Source organism: Phoca vitulina, unplaced genomic scaffold (assembly GCF_004348235.1).
Source record: "Phoca vitulina isolate PV1807 unplaced genomic scaffold, GSC_HSeal_1.0 scaffold9, whole genome shotgun sequence".
Lineage (NCBI taxonomy): Eukaryota > Metazoa > Chordata > Mammalia > Carnivora > Phocidae > Phoca > Phoca vitulina.
This window is the reverse complement of record NW_022589712.1, coordinates 30,451,847-30,465,520: the sequence shown is the minus strand read 5'-3', so window position 1 is coordinate 30,465,520 and position 13,674 is coordinate 30,451,847. Positions and strand designations below refer to the sequence as shown.

The following is a 13,674-nucleotide window of genomic DNA, read 5'->3' as shown; positions in this document are numbered from 1 at the left end:
ACTCAGGAGCAAGGTCATTTTACTAATGCAAGGGTCTGCACGTGTGTTTCCCAAACAGATCTGGGCGTGATGTTGCCGGGCATCAAGACGGAGAGCGGGCTTTCACAGACTCAGTCCCCGTTACAGAGTGGGTGCCTCAGTTACAGCCCGGGGTTTTCTACCCCACAGCCAGGCCAGACGCCTTATTCTTACCAGATGCCAGGTAAGCCACCACACAGGAAGCGTGTTACGTGAGGAGGAATTCTCTGGATGAGACTCCTTGGCTTCAGAGTAGGAATATGCCTTCATGAAAATGGTTTTAATTGCTACTGCTCTTCACATCAGGAAAGACAAATAACTAGGGGGGAAAAAAAAACATGGTGAAAAGAAATGAATATACATCAAGAAACATGACCCATACCGAATTTCAGTACTTAAGTTGAGGTTGTATATAATTGGCAGGACATTAGGTCCAAGCAGAGTAACCTCCGGGCCACGTCAGTCACACGTAGGGCATCTCCTTAAGTGAGGTTCAGAGATTCATAAAAAGTCCCAGTATTTTCTTGTCTGTATTCCTTAAGTATGTAATGTTGCTTTGATTATATTTAAAATTGAATTAGTACCTTTCTAAGTCCTATTTACCATTGAACTATTTTGGATTTTCTGTTCATTCCTCAAATACCCCTCCTCTCTTAATACTCTATTTCTTACTAGAAATATTTATGTAATTTGTACCCCCCCCCTGCAAAAATCCTCCGTATCTGAGTATTTAATTTTGGTTCTACATCTGATCATCATGTAGTAGTTGCAGAATTTTAGTGATATAGTAAATACATTAAAAGCTTGTTTCTGTCATTTTATCTATATTGTTAGTCATAAATTTGGGGTTACATGAACATACTTTTTTAATCAACTAGTGTTGAAATTTTAGTCCATCGACTAAAATGAAATAATTACCTAGACCTTTTTGGCTGAAATGGCAGGTCTCTTTTTACCTAAACTGTAGGTAGAAATATAGTTGCATAAATGGTAAAGCCACAGTGAGCCACACAGCTTCAGTTAGGAGTATGAAAGCAACCATGACTGTATTTTAATTTATTCCCCCAAATATTTTCATGTTGGATATTCTGGGCCAGGTCAGTTTGCATTAATTACATAATACCATTGCAATTCAGAACACATTGATAAAACAAATAATCAGCTGTGTCAATAGTCTTTCATTTTACTTCCTCGTAAGTCCATTCTGTAGAATGTATGTTTTAAAAAACTAATCTTTAAATTGATATTTCACTTGTTTTTAATTTAAAAAGTAATTTAAAATTTGAATTTAAAAAATAATTAAATTTCTAACTGTGTGGTCAAATTTTAGAAGGCTCTCAAACCCTAGGTGACTGTAGTGTGAGCAGCTCTTCCTTGAGTCTGAGCCCCACTTCACATCTCTCTTGGCCCTAAGGAAAGGACATAGGAGGAAAGAAAAGACAGGGTGCTATAAGCATCAATTCTAAGTTGGTTCTCTGTTTCCTAAGCTAAACCCATCCACATTTTAACTCAAATGGTTTCTGTGTGCATATGCAGTTGGTATGACCATTTGAAAGTTCCAGTAGCTTCCTAGGAGTACTCTGTCTGCATCACATTTTATTCTTTGAAAACCTTTGCTCTTCTAGACATTTAACCTTTAAAGGTTAGCGGCTGTCCTTAAGACAGTTCCCATGTGCTCCTGTTTAGTCCAACAGACATCTATAGCAAAGACTTTAACTGTTGTCACAAGAGGGATAGAGCTAAGCACATTTTTCCTTATAAATCTTTCAACTTCAAATTTCACGTTTTGTTGCCTTAACAAAATTAAAAATATCTTTCTTTCGTTGGATTCTGCAAAGTGAAATGTTATTATTATTTTGCAAAGAAATACTTTTTAAATGCAATTTGTTCTTTATTTCTAGGTTCTAGTTTTGCGCCATCATCTACTATTTATGCAAATAATTCAGTCTCCAATTCAACGAATTTTAGTGGTTCACAACAGGTATAGTAGCTTTTTTGTATTTAGGCTTTTTGTATCTGTTTCAGATCTTTGAAGAATAGTTTCAGGTTGTCATATAAGTGCATATTCTCCTAGAAAAAGGTTTCTTTATTTAAAATTAAGATGGCATTTCAAGGTGGTAAAAAGTAGCTTTCCAGAATTCTTGGGATCTGTCTTATTCTGGGTATTTTAGGTTTTCTGGTTGCTGAAAGTTTGCCCTTTAAATTTTTAAGCCATGATCATTTTAATCATTTGGCGTAGAACTACAAAATGTATTGCATATTTTCCTATTATTTTAAACTGTACTAAACATAATTTTATTTTTTTGACAAGATATTATGAACATTAAGAGATTGAACTACAACCAATAATTAGGTTATGACATTTTTAGTCTAGAATATTTGTTACTAAACCAAATGCCTCTTGGATTTTTTTTCTTCTAGTCCTGTGGTTCATTTTAATAAATTTTTGATTCCTACTTTCCTGACAGCTGTAATTTTTGTCACTGTGCTTGCCTCTAGCAGTCCTTAGTCCTCCTCCTAATTATGTTTTCTTAGTATTTTTGTGAGTTCTAAAATCTAGTTTGTTCGAATTATGTGTGGAGCAAGAGTGAATGTTTCTGATGAGTGAATATACTGACACTTCAGAATCTTTTGTCCTTATTCCCTAGTTCTCAGCCATGTTCAGAGTAGTTGAGATAGAAGGGTAGTTGATTTCCTTAGTGGACAGTACACTATTTTACTTTAACATAGTTGTTGGACTTTTATATATTCTAAAATCTAAGTTATCGCACAACTATGCTCTTTGGATTTACTGAAGGAATTATATTAATTGCCTTCTTAATGCTTATTAATGCAACAAAAGTAAAAAAAAAAGAAATTGTGATTATTAAATAGTGTGGAAAAATAATATTTTTGATAGAATTAAACTGTGTCATTTGGCATTGGTTAGAAAAATGTTTTCTTAATATTAAACATTAAAGCTGGGTATGCCTATTTTATATTTAAAAATATTGAGAATTTTTGATAATCCAGGTAGCTTCGTTTTACTTATTTTTTATTGATTTAGGAAACATTTACTGAGCACTTACTATCATTAGACTTTTGACTAGACATTGAAGATTCAAAAATAATGTCATTGTTCTCTGCTGTCTGGAAGGAAGCAATCCTAAAGAAACGGATAAGAAAATAATATGAAAAGAGGGTAGGATATAATGAATATAATAATAGAAATATATACTAGGCAGAGTGGTAGGTAGCATAAAGGAAAGACTACTCTGTTCTACTTGGGAGGATTTAAAGAAAGATTCATAAACGAGAAGAAAGATTTATGGCATAAAACAGATCCAATACTATCTGAACATTTAAATACAGTGGCTCCAATATAACACATAACCTATATTTTGGACCATGGTTGGAATACCAGTCTATTATTTTAGTTAATACTTATTGAGTAGTTATCAAGTCTTAGGAACTGGTCTGTATGCTGGAGACATGTAAATGGGGACAGGAGTGGATAGGACAATAAACCAATAAACACATAAGTAAATATAGAATTGGAAAGCATGAGGAGTCAGAACAGAGTCCTATTAAAATATTAATAGAAATCTAATTTTGAGTAAGGAAGATCTTGTGGAAGGCTTATCTGTAGAAATGACATTTGAGACAAGTCTTCTAAGACTCTGGTGAAGAAGAAGGGCCAGGGTGTTTCGGGCATAGAAAGTAGCAGGTACTAAACCTCTGAGAGGTGAAATCCTTGGTGTGCCAGTGAATTCAAAGAAGGGGAAGGTTTAGTTTGTGCATGATGGCAGATGGAGAAGCATATTTATGAAGATAGGCAGGGCCCTGGCTCTCTGTGTTTGTATGTAGGGCTCTGTATGTGTATCCCTCTGTGAGGGATTTCAATTTTATTCCAAGCCCAGTGGGAAGGATTTCGAACAGGAGAATAACATCATACAGTTTATGTTTTGAAAAGATTACTCTGGCTTTAGGCACTTTGGAGAAAACTAAACCTAGAAATGAAACAAATTGGAAAACCAGTCCATTGGCTCCAACAGGAAGTGAAGGTAGCTTGGACCAGGGTGGCAGTAGTGGGATGAAGAGAAGGGGAGATTTCTGAGATAAGTTTGAGTACAAAAAGATGTTTTAGTCACCAATAGCTAGTAGTCTGTACCTTTCCTCTAAGTCACTTCATCTTCCCGTAAGGACATTAGCAGCCTCAGGGAGAACTTCAGCACACAGATGTTGGAGTCAGCTTCTCTGGGTTCCAATTCCAGCTCTGAAACTTGCTAGCTGTCTGACTTCAAGCAGATAGATCACTTAACCACATTGTGCCTCCATCCCCCTCAATGTGAAATGGGGTAATAATACCGCATAGGCGGGTGTGGGGATTAAATGGGTAAATCCACTTAAAGCCTTAGAACACTGCCTGACACCAAGTAAGTACTGTGTAATTGTTTTACTCCGAGAAAGATATGTTGCTAAGAATTTTGTCCAAGTATTGTTGAGAGGTTTTTTTCCTTAGCTTACAGGTGGTGATGGGGAACATCAGATCCTGAAATTAACAGACGAATAGAATTTTAGTTTCCTGCCATACTAGAGTTGGACCAGACAATACAGGGGTTGGGGCACCAACCCCCCACAAAGTCAAAAACCCATGTGTAACCTTTGACTCCTCCAAAACTTAACTAAAATAGCCCACTGTTGACAGGAAGCCTTACTGATAACATAAACAGCCAATTAACACAAACTTTATGTTATATGTATTATATATTGTATTCTTACAATAAAGTTAGCTAGAAAAAAAGAAAATGTTATTAAGAAAATCATAAGGAAGAGAAAATACATTTATAGTACTGTTCTATATTATTGAAAAAAAATCCACGTATCAGTGGACCCATACAATTCAAACCCATGTTGGTCAAGGGTCATCTGTACTTAATCCTTTCTGTTAATACACGTATTTGCTTATACACGTATTTACTTATATAAAGAACTTCCTTTTTTGGAAACCACATCAAATGTGGATCTTTGTTTCCTTAGGAACATGTATCAGGGAATCTTAATCCTGACCAAGGATTTGTCATTACTGATAAAAATTTGGGCTAAAACATGCTAGATACATTAAACACCAATTATTGCAACAAATTCTTATTTGTTATCTTAATATGTAAAAGGATTTTGAAGGATTACTTAGATCACTTTAAGGTTCTTAGAAATTTTTAATAAAGGGCAGGTCGGAGGAGTTGATCCAATACTTTCTTTTTTGTCTCTAGCAAATGAGGCAAACTCAATATTTGAAAACCTCACTAGAGACTTTAAGTCAAGCCCTTAGATGACACATAGCCTATAAAAGGCTGGGTAAAAAAACTCTCAAAAAAAAAAAAAAAGCCTCTTAATTCATTTTCTTTTATTTACTCTTTATTTCATGCATAATTATCAAGAGTAATGTAGAAGGGTAACAGAAATCACATAAACGCCAACTGAGGTCCATATGGAAACTGAGAAGGGGCAGGCATATCATCTCCTTGCTGGTGATATTAGAAGATGTGTAAGAACTGGTGCTTACCCTCTCTTCTCTCCCAGTGCATAAGACCTTATGAAGTGCATCCCCGAATAAGTAATCATGGTCAAGTGAGGCATATGCAGCCTTTAGGCAGTTTGAGAATTATGTGCTGGACCTGGTTGGCGAAGCCAGCAGGGTAGTTCGTAACTGTGTGCACTCACTAGGATCACCTCAAAACTGTGGACTCCAAAAACGAATGGAGCCAGATACTAGTCTTTCAGTTACCATAGTGATTGCTTTTCTTAGGAGCATACCAGAAGTAATTTCTCCTTCAAGCACACATATGTCTCAATTATTATTTCAGGATTATCCATCCTACACAGCCTTTGGCCAAAACCAGTATGCCCAGTATTACTCAGCATCCACGTATGGAGCGTATATGACATCAAATAACACGGCGGCTGATGGCACATCATCCTCAACCTCAACCTATCAGTTGCAGGAATCTCTCCCGGGACTGACTAGCCAACCAGGTACAGATCTTCATCCAGGTGAAATACTTTTATGTTTTGCTGGGTCTAATGTATGGCAAAAAAGGATATTTTGGAAACAAGGTTGAAAGTTCTCATCTAATTATGCTGATGTTTAATCTGGGCCAGTACCACTGTATGAGATGAGGCTTTGCTTCTGGCGTTTCAGAAAACCCTTCTTTTAGATATGGTTGGTTGAGAGCAGAAAACCCTTCTTTTAGATGTGGATGGTTGAGAGATTTTAATTTCAAAAGGCAGTATATATATATATGAATATGGATATAAAAAGTTCAGTGGACCTTTTGCCTGACTAATCATTTCTTTTGTAAAGATCATGACAATATGGAAAAGCTGTAGTAAGATTATCTTCTTTGGGTGTAACTGATAGCATTTCCTTTAAGCTTGAGAGACTGTGTAGCTCCTTCATCTTTGTGAGTCATCAGGAGATCTAGCCAGTGAACATTTCCTACATTCCTAGGATGTGTAGGATCATTGGTAGGTAGTTTAATATCTTTCTCTGATTAGCACTTACTTAAGATCCGTTGTATTCTTCCTTGTCTGAAGCTTATCTGCAGTGCCACTGGACTTGGATTTGCTGACACAGCTGAAGTATTTAAAGTTAAAAGCAAAATTAATAAAGATTCATTGTAATCCTATTCAAATTCCAGCAGGAGTTTTTGGAGAAATCATCAAGATGATTCTAAAATTACAAGGAAAGGCAGAGGACCTAGATTAGCTGAAATAATTTTGAAAAATAAGAACAGAGTTTGGGGACTGACATTGCCTGATTTCAAGACTTATTATAAAGTAAAGTTATCAAAAATGTGTGGTATTGCCAAAAGGATAGATACATTAAACAATGGAGTAGAATAGAGAGTCCAGAAATAGACCCATATGCATACACTGGAAAATGGATTTTTGACAAAGGTGCAAAGTCAGTTGGAGATAAAGGGTTTTTTTTGTTTGTTTTAAAAAAAAATGGTACCAGAACAACTGGACATCCATATGCAAAAATAATAATAATAGGACAAACAAAAAACAAACCCCAAAACAGAATCTTGACTTGTAACTCACACCATATACAATATGCATAAAAACTAAAACTGTAAACCTTCTAAAAGAAAACATGGTGGAAATTTTTGTAGCCTTAGGTTACATAAAAATTTTATAGGTGTGACATTAAAAACACAATCTCTAAAAGAAAGGAAATTAGCCTTCATAAAATCAAGAACTTCTGTTCCTTGAAAGACACTGTTATAAGAATACAAAGACAAGCCACAGATTTGGAGGAAATACTTGCAAGACACATATCTGATAAAGGATTTGTATCCAGCATATATAAAGAACTATCAAGATTCAATAAGAAAAATGAAATTAAAAATTTTTATAATCACTATTAATATGTTCCAACTTAATTTTCTGACTTCAGTTATTTTGCAAGATCCAATCTTATCTTTTTTTGTCCAGTGTTGGAAGGACAAGAAAATGGGGAAACACGGTCACAACACTATAAATTCTTTCTAACTGGACCAGTAATTCCAAGGAGATTTAAGGACATTTAACAATTATTTATGAGTGCCTAATAGGTCCCAGGTACTGCCGATGTTCCAGTAGTGAATGAGCTCTCTGCATACCTTTAGCTTCCATTTGACAAGCAAGATAAATATCAAGCAAATAATTAAAATTGTATGAGTGTTGAAAAGGGAAAATGCTAGATAATACAAGGAATGTTAGCAAGAAAACTAATTTGAACATAAAGAAGTGAGAATGAAGCTAACACTTCAAGTAATAGCCAAGATATGCTCAGATCATGAATTGATGAAATAGTGACATCCTTTCTTTTTGGTTCCCTAGTCAGAATAGGGTCTCTAACTGTGGCTCCAAGGAAAAACTGTCTTGTATTCTACTAGACTTTGTCTTTGGTGCTCCTACATTTCAGTTTCTTTCTTTTCATCTTCCCCTTTAGATCCTCCCTTCCATGACCACACAGTCCCCTTGAATTTCTGGTCCTTGTCCCCTTAACGCTCCTGTTTAGGCTTTTCATCTAGCCCCAGCTCTCTCAGCAGTTGTATCCTGTGCAGGGCCAGGACTAAGTTAAGGCCAGGGAAGCATGGGGTACACAATTGAAGGAGACATTCATTCTCAAGGCCCTTAAATTTCACCCTCTTAGTGCCTCACTCACCTTAACCTCATTTCAGCTTAAATCCCATGTTCTAAATCTGTCCTGATCCTCTTTGAGTCAGTAGTTACATTTCATCAAGAATATTACTTCAAGTTAAAGAATGTGTGGGGTGCCTGGGTGGCTCAGTCAGTTTAGCATCCGACTCTTAGTTTTGGCTCAGATCATGATCTCACGGTCGTGGGATCGAGCCCCATGTCAGTCTCCCCACTCAGCAGAGAGTCTGCTGTAGATTTTCTCTCTCTCCTTCTGCCCCTCCCCCCACTCATGCAGCTTGCGCATGCGCACATGCCCGCTCTCGCTCAAATATATAAATCTAGAAGGGAAGGAGGGAAATAAAAGAAATAAGAGAGAGAAAGAGAGAGAGGAAGAAAGAAAAGGAAAGAAAGAAAGAAAAAAAGAAAGAAAGAAAAGAAGAGGAAAGAAGAAAGTGTGATTTCAGAATACTTGCTTAATGGATAGTGGAGATGTTTAGATAAGGGGATATCTTAACTGTGAAAGATTTTTCTCAGTAGTAAATGCGTAGGGAAACAGGGTAGGATGACTGTATTAAAAAAAAAATCACAGAAGTATTTGATCATCAAGGTACTGGAGACTGAATGATAGGACCAGGACCAGCAGACGGTTTTTGAGTTTACTAGAATAGAACTACCACGAGTGAAAAATATTTGGTTTTCAAATATGATATCCGCTGGATAACACTTTGAATTTGCTGTTGATTTTGCTCTAATTTCAGTGTGATCACAAAAGTTTCTGTGCAGGAAAGACACAGATGGACACTTTCCATTAATTAAAGAATAATAAATATTCAGAATAGCTATTTTGCTTACACTAAAAGTACTAAATGCAGGCATGTAGGTATTCTGAATATGTGACTTTGGATGTGACACATCCATGTGTAACATCCTCATAGTCACTATCAGAATGCAATTTCTTTAGCTTTCCATTGATTGCTAATGCCAACAACTATTGTTTGACATAATTTTCAGGTCTTATCAGACTTTCTGCTGAATTAAGAGAAGAAATCATTTTTGCTTGTAACTGTATTATTCTCTTAACCAAAATTATAACAATAATATGTCTGGATTTTTAGGGAATTCTCTGACCCCAGAACTTCAGGCAAGGTAGTTTTAAGTTAGATTTTGCCTTTCCAGGTCTGGCATGCATGCAAAAAGCCAACAAGTTTATAACTATGGGATTTTTCTTTGTTATTGATGAAATTTGAGGTACTCAGTTCAAGGGTATGAAAAGTATTTCCCATTGACCAGCTCTGCATTTTGGACTGAACACAGAGACTTAACAATTATATCCACAATTTTTCATAAATCATTTACTGTTCACAGCTCTCGTTTTTAAAATAGAAACATACTTTATGTTCTATAATAGACAGGTGGTGGTTCTGGCTTAGAGATAAAACTAAAGGAAATGAAATTGGATCTAAATACTCAAAACTTAGAAGTTGTAGTTATTCATTACTGTACTAATTAAAGGAGAATTATTCAATCACGTATAGTGTTGGCCCAAGAAAAGCCTAGGGCAACTGGTAATGACTGATGTTATTTGGAAATTGCAAATAGTATTCAGTTCTTGACTTCACCTTTTAGGCAGTTTGACAGTGTATTTAAAGACACATTAGCATACTGATTAAGAACAGATATTTGAGTTTATATTACCTTTATAAAGATTTTTTTTGCCTTTAACAAAGATTATCTCAGGTATATTATATTTTTGACTTGCATTCAGAAAGTTTGGTGACTGATTAGCACATTAAGATTAGAGATTTTTGTAGCTCCCCCTCTTTCAATATTTTAAACATCTTGAAAATGAAAAATAATCAGTAATTTGTAACAGTATCATCCTTTACTCTGAGACCTTGGCAAACATTACAATACATTAGCTAATTAAACTTTACAGGTCCTTCAGAAAAGTAAAAGATATAGTAAGATCACTTCACTCTTTGAAGAGAAGCCAGTTTCTTAGGCGGAACTCAGTAGAATTTCCATAGCTTCATGGCATTTCACACAAGGACAGGAAGGAAGGCAAAGTGCTCATTCATTTAATTGAAGCTATCAAGAGGATTTAGATGGAAAGGACTGACCACATTTAACTTCTCTGCCAATTTGCCTTTTCCCTACCTGCAGCATTAATGTACCCTAGTGCAATTACTTGAGTGAAATTTGGCAGAGACACTGGAATTAACAGCTTCCTCTTTAAAAAAAAAAAGTGTCAACAAATGTTTAATGACCGGTTGAGCTCAAGTTCCTGGTTTTTCCCTTTATCAGAAGAAAGGATAGAACCTTCAAAAGATACAGAGGTCAGAACAGTTCCCCTGGGTGGTTACTATAGGAGACTAGCTACCACACATGTACTCTGCAGGACCTACTCTTTTACTGTGAAGATCTTTCGATGAATTCATTGGCCTTTACTCGCACGAGATTGTAAAAAGTCTATATACTCTTTTGATGGGTAGGAACAGATATAAGTTTGACCTCTTTGTAACCTGGAGGATCTGTTGCTGTTTGGGTGAGAAAGGATAACCTAGTGGTTAAGGCAGGAATTCTGGAATCATACCAGCATTCTGCATACAAGCTATTTCATCTTGGTAAGTTAATTTAAAATATCACATGCCTCCGGTTTCCCATTATTAAAAGAGGATAACAAAGGACCAAATTCACTGGGTTAAAGTGAAGTTTAACTCAGACATACATATGTAAAGAATGTCTTACAATAAAGAGCTCTGACAAATCAATAAGAAAAAGATAACCCAGTTTTTTTAATGGGCAAAAGATTTAAACAGTTACCTCATAAAAAAAAAAAAAAAAGATCCCAAATGGGCAAAAAAAAAAAAATACAAAAAAAAAGTGTTTTACATCATTATTCAACAATTAAAACTACAATGAGACCAACATACCCCCACAATAGCTAATATAAAAAAAGACTAGCAATACCAAGTATTGGCAAGGATGTAGAGCAACTGGAAATCTCATTGCTTATCAGAGAGTGAATTAATACAACCACACTAGAAAAAGGTGGTCAGTGTCTACTAAAGATGAACATATGCCTTCCATATGACCCAGCAGTCCCACTGCTAAGAATATACCCTAGAGGAATAGGAGTTTATGTCCACAAGAGGTGAACAAGAACGTTTATAGCAGCTTTATTTCTAATTGCCTAAAACTACAAATAACCTAATGTTCATTCACATAATGGATAAATAAAGCGTAGTATACATATATAATGAAGTTCTAGCCACATGAAAGAAAAAGCAAACAACTGCTCCAGGTTACAAAATGGCAAGAATCTCACAGACATAATGAGCAGTGAATAGAGCCAAACACGTATTTCAATAAACTTTTTAAGAAAGAAGGCAGTGCATGACACATACTAAGGATAAATATGGAGCTACTCTTCATGGTTTTCTTAAAAGGATATGCCTTTACTTTCATCAAAACACTTGTGTCCATATTTTGTCCGAATTCTTTGAGCCTTTTCAAGATCCTTCTGTTACTTGACAAAAATCAGTGGTATCAAATCCTACTTTTATTGAAATGCGGACAGTTCTATGACCACCCTTTTCCCTTCTTCCTCCTTCTGCTCTTTAGCAACTGGCTCTCCAGTTCATTTAATAGCTGAGTTGTTCTGCCAAACTCCTTCTTTATGGATCCAGTCAACAATCAGCCACCCATAACTGATCACAATAGCTTTGGAATTTTGCAAGTTTTTGACCTTTCAGCTCTTGCATTTTTAGCAAGAACAAAGCTGCCTCATGATAGTTAACAGCTGAAAATTGATCTATCATGAGTAGAAAGACAAGTTTTTGTGGGAGGTCATCCAACAAATTTTATAAGCTTAATAAATGGGGCTTAATTTGAATCATCATTTTATCAGAACGAGAACATTTGACTTGCAGGGCATAGTAACCTTACTAAAATTCTGTTTAAAAAAAAATAACTAGAAATAGAAAAATTTTTGTGTGATTTTTTTTTTAAGTTGGCATGTATTTAAATACCTAAAGCCTCATTTAATGCTTGTGCAAGTAAGCTGAAACACGTTTTACTCTAAGATGGGGCGATATTCAACTGAAAACTATAGAGCCTTTATTTATTACACTGTCTACTCTCACACAGTTGATAGCAGAGACCCATGATAGGAACAATGCTAACAATGTTTTAAGAGCAAATAATATTTGAAGCACAGACATGTGTTTTTTTGATGCTGTCCTGACATGCACAGTGTTTCCCAAAGAAAATGTTATAACCATTAGAAATAATTACAGGTGAGCTTTGTAAAAATGACTATTTATTTAGAACATCTCAGAAGAGGTATGACCTAAATGTTATCTAGCTTGTTCAGATTTGTTTATTTTGATTAATAACTACTTGGCTGTCCTCATAATTATTTTTCTTTAATTTTATGATAAAGCATAATAGTTATAACTTCTTTATATTTAATTTAAGTTTAAATATAGTAATTTAAATTTAATTTAAATTTAATGTAGTTTGCCCTCAGACTCTCCTAGAAGTGTTTACATACATGATTTAAATCAAATTAAATATAAATCATTTTTACCTCAGTAATTCAGAAAGCAGCTGCTATTGCCCATGCTTTAATATACAAAGAAAGAGATTCAGAGAGATTGAGTGAAATGCTTTAAGTCCTACAGTAAGTCTGACTCTTGTTACTTGTGAGGTTTTGCAGCACCTCACTGTCGCTTTGGTTTATCTTAACCTGCTCCCACAGATTTGCTGCTGCTCAGTACTCCTTCCTCATAAGATGCCCCAGCCCCAGCTTTAGACATGTCAGACGTTCAGGTACCTAGGGGACATGCAGAGGTCAGTTAGATACAAAGTCTGAAACTTCTGTAGGATGTGGCTTCATCGGAGATAGGGATTTATGTATGGGTCATCTCAGAGAGGGTGATTAACCAGTGAGAGTGTTAGATCGCCCAGATGGTGTGGAATAAGGAGAACAGTGACCAAAGGTTGGACTCTTAAATACCAGCGTACAAGGAATGGGAGGAGGAAAAGGAGTGCATGTCTCCTAGACAGAGAAGGACTGATGAGAGAGCTTCCAGAGCTAGGAGACCGCAAGGTATCAGCTGCCAAATAATGGCTCTAAGGACGTGGTGTTTAAGAGGATCAAACACAGCTCAGGCATCCAGGAAGATAAGGACTGAGTCTGTCTATTACATCTGTCAGTTGGGTGGTTATCGGGGACTCTGAGTAAGAGTAGTTTTATTAGAGATTTGGTGAACTGATTATGACAAATCAGATGTCAGGAAGTGGAGGCAAAGGTGCTGTCCACTGCTGTCACCATTGGCCACGCGTGGTTGTCTAGCACCTGTAGCGTGGCTAGGACAGTTGGAGGTCTGCTGTTAAGTGTAAAATACACACAGGAGTTTAAAGACTTAGATGGAGATTATGTAAAATGTGTTGTTGATAATTTTTATGTTGGTTACACACTGA

The 13,674-nt window shown here is 35.9% G+C and overlaps 1 protein-coding gene across 1 annotated transcript in view; it reads left to right on the top strand.

Annotated features, from left to right (window-relative positions):
• EYA4 (EYA transcriptional coactivator and phosphatase 4) overlaps positions 1–13,674 on the top strand; it is a 263,665-nt gene that overhangs the window by 213,221 nt on the left and 36,770 nt on the right. Inside the window, exons 9-11 of the mRNA XM_032407846.1 lie at positions 59–202; positions 1,920–1,999; positions 5,865–6,051. Of these exons, the coding sequence (XP_032263737.1) occupies positions 59–202; positions 1,920–1,999; positions 5,865–6,051 (411 nt within the window). The remainder of the gene's footprint in view (positions 1–58; positions 203–1,919; positions 2,000–5,864; positions 6,052–13,674) is intronic.